Source organism: Cygnus atratus, chromosome 8 (genome assembly GCF_013377495.2).
Source record: "Cygnus atratus isolate AKBS03 ecotype Queensland, Australia chromosome 8, CAtr_DNAZoo_HiC_assembly, whole genome shotgun sequence".
Classification (NCBI taxonomy): domain Eukaryota; kingdom Metazoa; phylum Chordata; class Aves; order Anseriformes; family Anatidae; genus Cygnus; species Cygnus atratus.
In genome coordinates this window covers 2783983-2799802 of record NC_066369.1, presented here as the reverse complement: position 1 = coordinate 2799802, position 15820 = coordinate 2783983, and the positions used below count along the sequence as shown (strand labels likewise).

The 15820-nt window shown below is 41.0% G+C and overlaps 1 protein-coding gene across 5 annotated transcripts in view; it reads right to left on the bottom strand.

Annotated features, from left to right (window-relative positions):
* Positions 1 to 14354, bottom strand: part of SNX7 (sorting nexin 7) — a 28620-nt gene extending 14266 nt beyond the window's left edge. The window contains exons 1-7 of one of the 5 annotated variants that reach the window (XM_050712188.1): positions 14126 to 14354; positions 10008 to 10112; positions 8003 to 8185; positions 6019 to 6129; positions 5431 to 5595; positions 4247 to 4448; positions 2436 to 2635 (exon numbers count right to left, since the gene is read on the bottom strand). In XM_050712188.1, coding sequence (XP_050568145.1) covers positions 2436 to 2635; positions 4247 to 4448; positions 5431 to 5595; positions 6019 to 6129; positions 8003 to 8185; positions 10008 to 10112; positions 14126 to 14299 — 1140 coding nt within the window. In that variant the 5' untranslated portion in view covers positions 14300 to 14354. The remainder of the gene's footprint in view (positions 1 to 2435; positions 2636 to 4246; positions 4449 to 5430; positions 5596 to 6018; positions 6130 to 8002; positions 8186 to 10007; positions 10113 to 14125) is intronic. The other 4 variants (XM_050712189.1, XM_035537290.2, XM_050712190.1 and 1 more) reach the window with 4 other exon arrangements.
* Positions 14355 to 15820: the final 1466 nt, after the last annotated feature.

Sequence of the window (15820 nt, the reverse complement as noted above, 5' to 3'; positions counted from 1 at the left end):
TCTTGTCACTTTAACAAGCACGACATAAAAAATTAGTAGGTGAACTTTCAAATAATATTTCATGTTTCCTTTTGAACATATATTCACTAGAAAAATTTGGCAAGCCTGACTTGGGACAACTCCAAGTACTACCTTAGCACTACATACTAACGCATAAATCTACCTTTCAATAGCTTAGAATATCTTCTGTTTCAATAAATATAGAAAATGTTTAGCTGTAAGCACAGAAGCAAAACAATTATGTCTAGAAAAGCAGTCCTTCATATTGTAAGTGCTTTATCTTTTTATTATTTCTTTTGCCTCTTTTTATTTTGTTGACTATACGCCAATTTTTATCACAAATATTTCTTAAGTTACAAGATAAAAACAATAATTTTAATAATAATGTGTTGCAACTATAGGCAAGTGCTGAATTCCAATGTCAAACAAAGGGACTGTGTTTTATATACATATCGTTATACTTTTGTAATTTGTATAATAATTAATACTACCCTGCCACAAAGCCATCAAATAATTGTATGTGGACCCATAACCAATTCAGAGCTGCAGTTTGTACCCTGAAGCACAGCAGGACAGTTACACTCTAGATTTGTTGTCTCCACTGTGAGGCAGTTAGAAAGGAGCCTGTCTAGATGTAAATATTTAACTATGAATTTATCTCTTTCCTCAGTTTAAGGCTGAACTCCCAACACCTGAAAATACAAGGACTAATCCATTGTACTGACCACAACTTCTGCATGTTTGCACGTTATCTTTTTGCAGCAACACACAAAGGTGCCTGTGATGAGGTACCCTAGAAAGCAGGTTTTACTAGTGTGTGACTTCCTTCATTGTATTTTTAGTATGATTAGTAGTCCCCTCTCCATACTGTGAGAGGGAAGTAAGTTGTAGGGAAAAAAAACAAACAAACATGGTGAATGAAAGGAAAAGAGCAGCAGTTTAAGAGGAATGAGCTAGTGGAGAAAGATTTTCCTTCAGACAGGACCTCATGGCAGCTTAATGCTGCATTGCAAGTGTTGCATCAAGGCAATTGCAACTAAGAAAAACAAAACAAAACAAAAACAAACAAAAAAAAGGAAAAAAAAGAAACCAACAGTGAGTAACAGCAACTTGCAACATGTGCATTAAGAGCCAGGAAGTCATTCTGTGGTTTATGCAGACAAATCTCTCTGTGCTACACACAAAAGCAAGCACCTGTGAAAGGGTGAGCCAAACTGCAAACTAGAAGGCAGTGTCTCTTCAAAAACATGAGGGATGGGATGACTCACAGCTAACAGACTTACAAGTTCTGAAAAATAAGATTGGAACTGGGGGAGGGGAGGAAATACTGCAATTTGCCAAGATAGTAATCTCTTCATACCTTTAAGCAAAGTAATGCCTATCTCCATCTGCCTGCATGTACATTTAAATACCAAGGCCTGTGAGATACAGGACATTTTGTATGGTCTCTCTTTTAGTGAAATTTGTTTTAAAGACAGTGGTCACTGTAGTGACCAGTGTAGTGACACAGTAGTTCTTAACCTTTCAGTTGCTAAGCCATATGGAGAAATGGGCAATGCTGTGTACCGTGCCAACAAAGGCCTATGCTGGCCAAGTTAACTTGGGTCTTGCTCTACACAAGACCCATAGCACACTCAGCCCCTGCTCAGAAACCACTGCAGTATGAGCAGGACTACCAGCAGAGACACAAAAACAGATACTGCAGATTGCACTGGCATGGCAAATCCTAGACAAAGGCTTGTTTGTAGACATTTCTGCTTTCTGAAGGCAGCAGAGTGGGAATGATGACATGCTGAAGTCAGTTTTTGAATTATTTTGATTGTCAGGTCAGATTTTTTACATTCTCTCCAAGTGTAAGAAAAATACGTATGTGAAGGGAACTGAGAGCATCAGCTTATGACAGACTAAAACTTGCTTATATAATGACCCAGGGACTGGAAGTTCCCTGCTTTTCTAGAAAAAGAAAACATAATTTAGGAACATCTCCTAGAAAAGGAAAGAACCTCTCCAGTTCTCCTCCCCCTCACAATCTGTTACTAGATGAGTCCGTATTTCACCAGTGTCAGAGGGGGTCTTTCTAAACTGCTGTTCCTCGAGCCTTTCTGTGTTCCAGCCTCTCTGCTACAACACAGAGCTCTCTTCAGAGGGCAAAATCCAAACTCTTCTGCACTGCTACCAAGACTGGCTCCATGCCACACAGAACTATCAAGCCTTTCTCATCTGAAAGGGGTGCCTCTAGCCTGATTAACAAGGGAAACAGGACAAACCGGATTCTCTGCTAATGGACAGCGATCCTGTACGGTGCAGGTTTACTAACGGCAGTTAACAGTGACAGCAAAATCATTTTCATCAGTTACAAACTCTCTTCTAGAGTTTGTCAGTGGCCTAAGCCAAACTTCATATACTGTCATAAGCAATCCTTAAGGAAACCTTACCATCAGAATTTCACTGTAGAGAACATACTCATGTAAGATCGGTAACAGATTTTCCGAGAGCCCTGCCATTCGTTTCTCTGTAGCCTTGCAACACTTGTCAATGCAGCTGGCGACGCCTTTTAGGGAGTCTGCTATATCTTCTTCTGATGCTGACCAAAGTGTGTGGATGGGGCCGTATTCCTTCATTTCATTAAAATACTCTTAACAGGAACATATACACAGGTTAGTTGTTTGTTCACTAACAGGTGTCTATGCGATACGAATTGCAACCTCATATTTATTGTGAATACAGCAAGAAACTGGGACTAATGTTTAATATTTGCTTAGTATGTTCTAAAAGGTGCATCCTGAAGTTCATTCCAGTTCTGCAGGTGTTACCTTCTTCAGAAACTTGTATTAATCTAAACAGATAGGTATCCTAAGAATTGCTTCTCTTATGTCTCTGAGCCAAGTGCTAATTCGTGGAAGAAAGAATAAGGTCCAGAACCTCACTGCTGTTTGGTAGTACTTAATTTGGCAAGGCTGGTTATGACCTGGAAGATGTTCATAGGAGGGTACTGAGAACACGTTTCCATTTATTGAAAACATAATTTTATCACAATTGAATTTATAATGAAGAAATGTCCAACAAAAGTTGCCAAACAGCTCTGTGCCATGAAGAAATCGATACTTACTTTGAGATCACTTTGACAAAAAAAAACCCTCCATAGATAATGTAATTAAGACTCTCATGTTAGGCAATTACAAGCAGGAATATTTTCTGAATGTTCTGAATCACAGTTATCAACAGGTCACGTCCCCAGCAGTGCAGCCCTGCACACTAGTGTTCTGCCTATTGCTATTTGGAAAATCTAGAAAGAAGATACATCCAGCAGCACTTGGGAACATGTCAAAATTCATAAGATTTTCCAAGAAATATTTTGTCATTGGTGACTTGAACCTAAGAACCTCAGCCAGATATTGCCACTGGACTGAACTATAACAAAAGGAACCCTTTTCGGCAACATTTATTTTTCTTTTATAAGACCCCTCCAGCTTAGTGAGGACACACTGAGATGTGGTACTGCACACTAAAGCACAAGGTCTCGGTTACTACAGAACAAAGTGTAGCACTTCAAATTATATTATATATACAATAACATCTCTCAAGTGCTGACCAGTAGAAATTGTAAACAGACCTAGTCTGTCAGGGTCAAGCTCAGAAAGTTAATAATTTAGAGTTTCAAGTAGGTCTGCAAACTGCTGTTACTGATGAAAAATATGAGCTTAAGTCATCCTTCTCAAGAAAACTGTAACAGGCACAGATTCCCATGGCAGAAACTATGGCCAACAGCAGAGCTCTTAAAAATAATCTACTTGGTCAACACATAAAAAAGGTGCAGAATGAAACTGAAGAAGACATTTAGAGATCTGGAATCTGTGCAGCATTATGCCAGGACAAGACAGGAGAAAAAAACTGTAACTCTCCGTTCCATTCAAAGTACAAAACAAAAGGTCATGCAGATCTCCAATAACCACAATAAAATGACAGCCACACTTGTTATGTTTTCTTCTTTTTAAGCTCCTTACCAGGTAGGTCAATGACATGTTAAAACTTTCCCTATTACCAAGCTATTCAAGTTAACTTGAAGATCTGCCAGAACAATGACCATTATGAAAAGCACCGTATAAATACAAATCTCCCCTTTTTCCCTGCTTGCTGGAAAAAAGTATTTTGCTTGGCATAATGAAAATGAATGTACTGTTTATAACAAGTTGTTTTCCAGTATATTAATTTCTTAAATCCGTAAAAAGATTTGTTTTCTACTTACCCCTTTCTTCCTTGTAGATTCTATGAGCTATTTTGTCCAGTACATTTATTTTCTGACTAAATGTTTCCATATAATCATTCATTTCTGTAAACATTTCAGGACGATTTTTAACTCCTCCTCTTACTGAGGATGCTACAGCTCTTACAGTCTGTCCCATTCTGCTCAGCAAACCAGGGCCCTGCTTCTTGTGTGAGGAGAGTTCCTAAAAACAGAACGTGCTGAGTTTACTTGCACATATATTTTTAAATTCTTTAAAAATAATATGTGGTTAAAAGCTTTCTTTTTTGTTTTAAAACAAAACTATATTCATAGACCTCTGGGAAAAAAAAAAAGGCAATTCAGATGTCTTTTTAGTGGATAAATCTCACTCTAAAATTATTAGACCAGTATAAGAACCATAACCGTCACATGCATTTATTAACTAAGCCTTTCTGGACAAACATAAACATGCTGTGCGTCATGCTCTCACAAAGAATGATTAAAGATGGCAGAAAACCTTTACCCTTTCGTTCCTTAGAGTTGACTAGATTGCAATTTAGCCTTGTGAACAGGAAAGCAGAGGTAATGATTGCAGAAAAAAGTCACTGAGAAAAGCAAACCATGTTCCTACTGGAAGAAATCAGCCAGCTATTTTCTGTAACTATTTTTACATGTTGATAGAATAACCTTTGCTAAAGTTCAGAGGCAGGCTTTCTGAGTACAAAACTCTGATCTTCAAGTGGCAACATCTTGCAAAAATACCACAGGAAATTCAAAGGATATATTTTTCTTTTATGAGACCAATATAACTTAAAAAAACAAACAAGCAGATGAAAAAGACAAGTGCCATGCCAAAACAATAATTCATTGAAATTACTACTTTTCATATAATCTTTGAAGCTTATGTGTATAATAGAAAGCATGCAGAGTTGAAATATTGTGCCACAAAAATCCAAAACGCAGCAACAAAAACTGCTTTGGCAGGTACAGCAATATTTATGGCCACACGCAAGATTACCAAATGCACAGAAGAAAAGGTTATCTCGGGGGACGAATATTCCATAAATTCCACACCTTCTTCTGACACTTCTGTAACAAGCCGTGGGAGGATGCTATTGAATACTGAACTAGGGAGACTCCTGATACACTCTGCTAACACAAGACGTGGTTTCATATAACTGTAGATAAAAATAAAGCCATTTTACCCAGGCTTGTGCAGTAAGAAAAATTTTGAAGTCTTCATTAAAAGTTAAAGTTGGATGATCAGCAATGCGGTTCAAAAATTTATGTAAAGCTTTTCTTCGAGTCTCAATGAATTCATCGCTAAATCGTTCCACCATTCCTTTCATTATGAATTTTTCAGGCAATGGCTAAAAAAGGAAAGAAAAAAGTATATTGTATAACTTGAATAATATTAGGGATATTATAACAGTTCCTCTACTTACTGAAAACATAGATATAGCTTGTAAAATTCACCATGTAAAAACAAATTGCTACAAAACTATCATATTTAACAGTGGTATAAACTGGTACTTGTAGCCGATAGTATAGCAGGATACAAGTACAATTAAGAAAGGGGAAATAAATTACTGCAAATTACTGCAAATGGCACAATTACAAACATAAGTAAATTACAGAATTTTTAATTATCGCTTATATACATACATATAAAGCTACTAAAAGGTTAGTTTGATGTTCCTGAGAGTTCAGAAACACAAGAAAGCCTTCAAGCAGCTCTGTTTAAAACTGGGGTCATCTCATAAATTAATAAAAATAAGTTTTAACAAACGAACAGGAATAATTAGTGTTGGATGTGCTTCTTCGAGTTTGCTCTTCAGCCAAAGAAAATCCTGATACCGTCTTCGAACTTCATATTCACAGGAGTCAAATTCACCACGAGATGTCTGAAAACCATGGAGATAAAAAACAGGACCAGAAAGTGAGAATACTGTGAAAAAAAGAACAATATTGTTTTAGATTTTGAAGAAAACTGCATACCTGAAGGGAATGCATACATGATTCTATTTTGCCCTTGCTATTTGCTTGCTCTTTTTTAATGCACGATGATCAATTTCTTAATGACATAGAACATGCAATTTTAGCAACAAATCAAAGTTCTACTTTAAAACAACAACATCAACAACAAAAGAAGTACTAAACAACATATTGATCTAAAATAATCACCCCAGCAGTGTTTTCAGAAGATTTCAATCATTACTTTACTGTGCCATTTCCCTTTTAACAATCATGGTTATGTTGATTACTTTTAGGGCACTTCTTCTGAAGTGATTTAAAATCGATGAGTGAGGAAAGTCCATTTTTTAGCATTCTGAAAAAACTAGAAATAGCTGACATACGTCCTTGGGGCCTGCTGATGCCAGTCAACAATCCCCACATTCAGAACATGAAAACTTCAGCACATCACAGAAGTAACATTTCCTGTGCTGTTTAATGGATTCTGCTATTCCATCATCAATTCCAGTTCTGCAGCCCTTTGTCAGAGCTTGCCAACAAACCTTTAATGCTTACAAAAATGCTTATTACAGCACTGCGAAATTGTCAAACCATGAGATTTATTTTATCACCACTCTATCTTCTAGAATCAAGCTACAAAGAGCTCATGTTTTCATCAGAGTGATGCATGCTGTTTAGCATTTGTTGTTGCACGGAGATTTATAATGCAATGCAAGTAAATTCTAAAAAACTCAAAACACACTTTTGTAATCTAAACATTTTTGAGGACTGAATGTATTTTTTTCAAGTTACGTGGGAGGAATGATATTACTTTATCATCAACAACCAGGATTCAAATTAAATGTGATAAGAAAGGATGGAAGAGATAAAAAAGCAAAAGCAATCTACCTTACAGCCCTTCCATACTTGCCTGCAGAAAAAATGTTCTTTTGTCTACAAAAAGATGCATAAAATGAAAATTATTGCTAGCAACCTAATGAAGATAGCTCTCTTCCTACTCTTTAAATATTTTATGAGGAATTGATAACTTCTCTTATTTAAAGATGAATAATTCCCATTTGAAAATTTGGTTTTAAATGAATCTTTTAAAAAGAACTCAAAGTAAAATAAATTAACACAGTAATTCTCAAAACACAGCCTGCAGAATATTTGCTGGTAATCCCAAATGATCTGTCTGGTCTCACAACACTAACTTTCTTCCTTATTTCCAGTGAATAATTTGCATTCAGGACAGCTAAAAATACTCTATGTTGTTTCCTAATATTACTTTTTTTTCATTTGAGAATTGTGGCAGTTTCCCAGAAATCATATGCAACTGTTGATGGGAAACAAACTTCCCCATGGTAGTGGGCACTGCAATTACAAAAGAATGGAGCTGAAAGACTTTGTAGCAGCAAGTCTTTTCATGCAAAGCAAAAGACTGCTGGCCTGCAAGTGATCCAAAAGTCATATAATACATGGGCTAACATAGTGTCTTCAAACAAAATCAGTGTCTCTGCTGTTTCATATTCATGTCGAAGATCACAATAGAAAATATTTATTTCCATATAGAACTGAATTTGCCATTGAAGGAATACCAGCTATTTTCTCAGTATAAAAAAATCTAGGTACATACGTCTGTAGACTTTACTGATTTTTTTTAGAAACTTCCACAATTTCATACAGTTTTAGTGGTCTATAACTCATAGCAAAATCAGACTATGATTTCAACCTAGTAATATCCCACAGAATGGTTCAAAAGAAGAGTGAAAATACTACTATTGTTACCAGTGTAAGCCATTAAGGCCATGAATAGATGCTTACCTTTGTGATTACTCTGTATGTAATGAATGTTTCAATGGCTGTAATGTGGCTTTCAGGATCATCGACAGTAATGAAGAGATCTCTTAATTCTGGTTCATCTTCAAATTTATACTGGTTTATCATAGATGAGGGGGATATTGTCATTGAAGGACTGAATGAGTTTGCTTCAGCCAATGATGTATCCTGCATATAAGACATGAGAACATTCATACTGAAACATATTTACGCACACACAAACATGTCTCAGATGCTATAATGTCAAATTATTAAATAGACTGAGAAAACATAGGGCAGATGAAAGAATTATACGATATGTGGCAAATCTATTATCCTTTTCAGTATTCACTTCAGTAAGGATGTAAGAAATGAGACTTATTCTTTAACTGATGAAAGCAAAATGCTACCATTTGACAAGACCTTTATGCGTAGCTAGAAAGAGAACTTGCCTGTGAATGCTAAAATTAGTTATGATTACAAGCACCCAGTATTTGTGTAGTATGATTACCAGCTTTATTATAATTGTTAGAAACCAGTTACTCAGGACTCATCATGCTTCAGTTCTCTCTAGTAAGCTGAACAGGGTGGATAAGAAATTATGATTTTAAAAAACAAGACAAAATCTAAATCAGAATTTTTATTGGAATTGGGTATCACAGTTTGCATATATTTTAAAATAGAATTTCAAATGGGAAACTTTTACAGAGATGTAAATTTAACCTTTTAAAAAAAATGAATAAGTAAGAATGCAGTACAAAATTGCTGCTTAATTTATTAATTAAATTCACTAACTCAGAAAACTGCATAATAAATAAATTATTAAAAATAAATGAGAGCAATTAAAATCAATAATCATATTGTAAATATCAGACATTTAATATAGCTTTTCTAATACATCCAATGCAATGAAGTATTTCAATTAATAACAAACTTCAATATTCCCTGGTGTTTTTGGAAAGTTACTTTCTCTTTTGAAAAACTTAAGTTTATATGCAAAACTGGATAAAAATGGCTATTTAAATCAGAATTTCTGAATGAGATCATCAGGCAAATGAGCAACCACCCCGCCTCGTGCCAGCCCACCGCTGTGACCAGCCAGGAGCCCCGCGCTGTGCTGCCATCCTACACAAGACTTCTATGCTGCCCTTGGCACTGGGAGCTCGCTTGAGCTACCTTTCTATCAGCTTTATGCCACAGTAAAACCAATTGCTTGCTTGTCCAAGCCTGTGAATAAGCAACATAGAACAGCTTGGGTTGGGAGGGACCCTAAAGACCACCCAGTTCCAATGCCTTGCCCTGCGCAGGGATGCCACCCACTAGACTGGATTCCCCTTGGCCCCATCCAGCCTGGCCTCGAACACCTCCAGGGATGGGGCATCCACAGCTTCTCTGGGCAGCCTGCTCATGAAATTGGCTACTCTCTTGCAAGCAAGATAATCCCAGAGTGTTAAAAAAAGGCCCTTTCTAGTGCCTTGCTGGCTATGGAGCATGCAGAAAAGGGATGTTGCTGAAGAGAGAACTGGTGAAATGTCAGGAGTGGAAACGTGTGTGCCCATGCAAACTGGAGTCAGGTTATTGCCATGTGGGACTGAAGAGTGCAAGACTGGTGTCACTGAGCATTTAACCAAACCAAAGCTGCCTCTGGGATATGTTCTCCCTTCTCACTCTTTTCCAGTCTTAAACCTCATCGTACACTGCCAGCTCCCTCCTTTGGATTTTTCAATGTACTCTCACACATACGGAGTAGAAACTTCTATTGGGAACTATGCACTGAAAGCACTCATGTACCAGATCTCCTCCCATCACGTATGTACAGTTCTTTGACCAGGGAAACAAAGCCAAGAACAAAGATTAAAGACAATGCTTTAAATATTATAGAGCTGCTTCCTTGTATGCCTGCCAGTCACATTATGTATTTTACTTAGCCTGTTCCAACCCACGATTTCTGTAGTCTGCACTGCTGGCAGTGGTGGAGGATGAATAGAAACGCTGTGTTTTCATGGCTCACCAGCGCTAGCTGCCCATGCTCCCCATGAAGTATGAAACTGCTTTCCAAATGTAATAGTTCAGGGCAGGCCATGTGATTCAAAGCGCTGAGACAATGGGAAATTCCCTGGGAGAGAAAAATGCATGTGAGCATGTAAGGGACTTGGATGGCCATATACTTGAGGAATAACGATATTGCAAAGCCTAAATTGGATCAAGGCAAATGTGTTTCATATCTTCTAATTTCCTATGGGTCATTACTATCTTAATATTTCCTTCCTCTTTCTAGGTCGCTACTAAAAGTTGTTCTATACAGGCAGGTTCCTGAAAGCATGCTTTTATATGAAAGGCCTAAAAAATACATAGCTTATGAAATAAAACACTGACAGTAAAAATCCACAGAATAAGCAGGACTTCTGGTTTGTTGTACCATGGTTACTGTGTCATCTGCATGTGAGTGAATGCATGTAAGGTTTAAACAAGTATCTGTTTCTCTATCATCATGATACTTCAGGTTTATTTCCAGCAGTTCTTGAAGTTTGCCTGACATATCTGATGCCATCACAGGGGAACACAGTTAAATAAATTAAAAAAAAAGATAATTTTCTGTTTTCTACAAAGCTGTAATTTTGGGGTTGGTACTGTTTTTGTGTGCATACTGTTGACAGTGGAAGTTGTATGTCAGGGGAAAAACAGACAATTCTTCCAGCTCTTGGTTTTTAAAACTTGTTTTTAAACTTCTTTCCTCTTTATCTATGCGAAGAAAATCAAGGCCTGGCCCTTGATAAGGAGGTACTTTCCCACACCTTCCACAACTGCACGTGCCTACCACCCCCCTCCTCCCTTCCATGCCCTTGAACTACTGGCAGAAGAGACAGCAGAGCTGAGTGCTGATCAGCAAGTGGGTTCGTGCACTTTGAGTTACTGGCCAGGGCAGCAAAGGGACAGAAAAACAACGAGCTCCTACAGCGTGGGGGCCTTGCTCTGTGTCTCCTTTCTCTAATGCCAGCAGTTACCTTATCCCACTCTCACATTTGGGCTGAAATTGGTCAGTAAGACTCCAAAATTAATAAAGGACAGAAAACACTCATACAGCAGGGGCAGCCTCAAAGTAGGCCGAGCACAAAGCTGAGCCTGCAGCTCTCTGTAGAAAACATTAAGCCCAAGGGTTTGCCAAAGCACTCCTCCTCCCCAGGGCATGACTCAGGGCTGCCGCCATCCTTCCCAGTCAGGACCCAGAGCTTGCACTCTTCTGGGGTCAGCAATCCAAGGCAGGTCTGGAAGCAAAGGATGTGGTGGCAGAGGTTATCTTATAAGTGAATAGCTTCGTTGTTGGAGCATTCTTCAAAGGAAAGAGATTCAGGAAGACAGAGTAGTTCCTTGGTTGAAATACTCAATTTTGAAACAGGCTTAAATCCTCGATCAACTTGTTCTGGAAAAAGTAGCTTCTATGCAATTCTGTGGTGGCATGTACATCTTTTCTACAAACACCATGAATTAAGTTTTCTGTAATCATGGAAGGGAGACAAGCATTGTAAAACAAGAGTTTTGAAAGGAGGGCTGCTTAACATTTTAAGTATTAACCAAATCACTGACAGCTTTGTCAATGTCATGTCAAGGTACCACCAGCAAGGAACACAAGGATTACTGGAGTACAGTACATGCGGTACTATACTTTGAAACCCATGGAAGAAAGCAGGTTGCAAACACTGCATTCGTGTGACTCATCATTCAACCCTGAGAAGCTGGCTCTGCTAAAACGACCTCAGAACTTTTTCCATGGTAACAGAAACTGGGATAAAGTGAAATGCATGTTACATTATGAAATGCTGTATCAGAGCTGCCGAATAAAATGCTAGTCTGTAATATTTGAGGTATGTCACTGGATATTGGGCCAGTGGTTTATGACACTATCAGGTTAAATGTCTATGAATTTTCATACAATAAAAGCTTTGCGTTTACAACTTGAGTAATAACTTATGGTATTGAGGCTGACAATTTTTAAGAACCTCATTTTTCACCATTTTGGTAGCTGGTCCATTCCACTGACTAAACTTAGAAAAATGAAGTCAATGTCAGTGTCAGGCACTGAGCACTGCACTGCCGCTGCATCCCATTTGGCCTGCAAATGCTGGGGACCTTAAAGACAGTAGTGTGAGACACTCCATTAAAATACAATTTAATACAAGGTGGTCTTGGAACAGCACATTATGGAAAAATCAGTTTTACAAAAATAAGTCTGATGCTACATTTAGCTTGTCAGTTTCCCTTTAATATACAGAACACACACAAACAGAGGATGCAACCCCCAATCACCCTCACAGCTTTTCATCTTCCCAAAAGATCAGCCCTCAAGCTGCAGCTGAAAACAAACTGAATTTCTGGCCAATATATAACCACTAAATGCAGGTGTCTAAGATTTGAAAAGAACACTGAGCTTTAACATAGTTTGACACATTTTCTTGTTCGCAGAAATAGGTTATCATTTTGCATGCGGTAAATCTTTTATTAGTAGCTAACATTAACAGTAGTTAAGATTTAATATAAGCAAGAAATATTTTTGCATGAATCTAGGTGGCAGTAATTTAAGGATATAGATATTTCCCATAGAGCAGCAGTATCTCGTATCATCTATACTTGTTTTTATTTTTTATTCTCAAGGAACTTCACCCCTGAAAAGCAAGCATGTTGATATGTTGTATTGATAGGCACTGACACCTGCATGCAGAACTGCCTGAGCTTACCTCGTAAACGCAAAAGGATTTAAGGTAAGATACAACTAAAGTTATATTTAGCATTGGTTTTGTCTGCAAGTTCAGCAAATCATTCATTTCTTCAGATCAGATCAAGACTGTTACTTTTCTAAAAAGTATGATTTAGCTGAACCCTAGTTATGCTTCAGAAAAACACTGATAACTTGGTGAAGTTTAGCCTGACCTCTTGTATGTTACAGACTATTAAATTATCTAATAGGTACCTCTGGTGTTAAAATACATGAATTTCAAGAATTTTATTGCAGTCACAGTTTAAATACATAGCTCCCAAGAATGAGGCTTTTATTCTGATGGTTTTTTTTTATTCACACATATAAAAAAGTATCTTTTTTACAAAAATATAGAAAATATACACAATTCATATTACATTTGGTCCTAATAAAAATGTTTGTTATCACATTTTCAAATAGGAAAAATATTTACTATTTCTTTCCATTGTCATACATCCTGGTACCCAACAGTTCAGAAGTCCCAGAAGGTGGATGGGGCCACAGCTGCCCTATACATTTTTTCCACCTTAGCTCTCTGTACATCCTTATGTGATATTTTATATAGTCTTGATAGGGCAAATGTATCCATCACATGCTCTCTTCCTTAGTGGCTGAGGAGGCAAGAGTTAAGCCCTATCTTAACTAAATCAGCACAAAATGAGAAACCTTACACGTGGCAGCCACACCATACTTCATTACATTCATCAAAATCAGTAATGCTGGCAAGGCTGGCGTACGCGTACATAGAGAGCTAATGCCGTGTGCTTGCAAAATGTGTGCCAATGTATCATCGCAAAATGCTGCTGTTGCCGACCTATGCGGCGGTGCCAGTTCCTGGCCCTCCCCTCGTCTTTAACAGAAACTCGGCCTGAAGCTTGCAGATGGGTGCTGGTATTCCGGTACAGCCGCATCCACTCAGAGGGACTGTTAATTTAGTTCGCAGACAGGCGCACACGGTAGGCGACAAATGCGAGTGACACCAGCATTACTCGGGCTCCTGGGCAATTTCAAGGGACGGGCAGCCTGCCCGAAGCAGCGCGCCCCGTTCCCTGTACCAGCCCGGGAGGCGGCTCGGCGCTGACCGGCGAGGGGGGGACCGGCACCGGGACCGGCCCGGGGTGACCGGGATGCAGCGCCCCGGGGCGCGGCAGCCGCGGAGCCTCCCCCGGCCCTGCCCCGCTGACGGCCGGCCCGAGCGCCGCGGCCCCGCGGCCGAAACCGCCCCGCCGCTGCCCGGCGCCGGAGGGACGGACGGACAGAGAGAGGGAGCCAGGACCCGCCCGATGCCGGCGGGGCCGCCGCGGGGAGCGGAGCGGAGCTGCCCTGCGGAGCCGGGCCTCCCGTCCCGTCCCGTCCCGGTCCCGGTCCCGCCGTACCTTGCTGAACACCTCCAGGTCGTCCTCCTCGTCGTCCAACTCCAGCACCTCGGCGGGGGCGCCCAGCAGCGTCGCCCGGGCCGCGCCGGGGGGGATGGCGGGGAGCTCGGCCCCGATCCCTCCCCCGGCGGGGGGGAGCGGCGGCGGCCCCGGTACCCGGCCCTCTACCTCCATCCTCGCTGCGAGCGCGGGCGGCCGCCCCGCCGGAGCCGCTCCCCGGGGCACCGCAATTGGCCGCCCGCCGCTCCCCCGGCCCCGCCCGCGGACCGCCTTCGGACCGGCCCCGGCCCCAGCCCTGGCCCCGGCCCCGGGGCGCGCCCAGTGCGCAGGAGTGGAAGCAGCGGCGGCGGCTGCGGGAGGCCCCGCCGGGACGGGGCGGAACGGGGACGGGGACGGGGACTGGGGCCTCTCGGCGGAGGCCGGTTGTGGGGCGGAGGGGGCGGTCCCTCCTCAAAACGCCCGTAAACGTCTCCGTGGGGGCGTGCGGGGGCTGCCCGCGGTTAGCCGAGCGCCTGCCGAATGCTTGTGGGAACTACGGACTCTGAGCTGGGGCGCTGCAAAACAGCGAGTCTTGTCCGTGAGAGCTCAGGAGAAACGGACAGCTCGGGGTTTATTTCCTGGGAAGCCCCCGCCAGACCCGGCAGGGACTGGCCGCCCAGGCTTCTTCTGCTTCCAAGTCTGCCCAGCTGGTGGGTGCCCTGGCTGCACACACACATCGGAGGCGGAAAATACGCCTTGCTTCTTGCCTCGTGTACCTCGGACAGCCTTTCTGTTGTTCGTAGCTGGAGGCTTACTTGTTTGCTCTTGATCTTGAGGTCTGGTCTGCTCTCTGATGTTGAGGCCAGAGATTGCTTTGGGGTCAGAGGTTTACTTGTAAGATATTGGCACCATGTTACATCTGGAAAGAGGTTTGTGTGGGAAATAATCAACCATTTATAAATGGTGAAGCTGCAATAAGTTCAAACATCAGAACTGAGGGACTGTGAAGCTGCCTGAGTTCCTTAGCTCTTCCCTTTGAGCATCCCTGTTACTGGCTGTCATCAATGCAGGGACTGCATGTTTTCCCCACAGCCTCTCCCTCGTCCTATGCAGGGTAATTCCTTGAAAGCAAATAAGATGGAACAGGCGGTGGTGCTTGTTGGGGGAGCTCAGGACACCCGGGAGGTGAGCAGGCAGGTTGAGGGCAAGAAGGGTTTGTGCAGCAGTTCCTGTGCTGAACACAGGAGTTCCTCTGTGCTGCTGGGCAGGTCAGACCTGCTGTGTGGAACAGTGCTCTTTTTACAGGCTCAGTTTGAAATATCTGAAGTCAATGGGAACTTTGTTAATGTTGGCTTCAGAAGTCCTAGACTGGTACTTAAACGGGCAGATGTGGCATAATTTTTCTTTACCTTTGTTCCCTAGCTGTCAAATTAGAAAAGGCAAAACCCATAATCAAATGAAAGTACTTCGAAAGCCATTCATTCATGAAACACTCTTAGCAACTGATGAGGAAATTCACTTCATATTTCATGCTTTTCAATGAACTCTTGAGCCACAACTTTAAAGAGAGAGATAAGAATGAACACCGAATATTCACAGAACTGTGCAAAGCGAAAATGAGTATGTCTATGTAATTCAAGAACGTATGGTCAGACATCTTGATCTTTGAAGAAAAAAGCCCACAAGAGCCTACAACTCAGAGGGACCGGTGCTGCT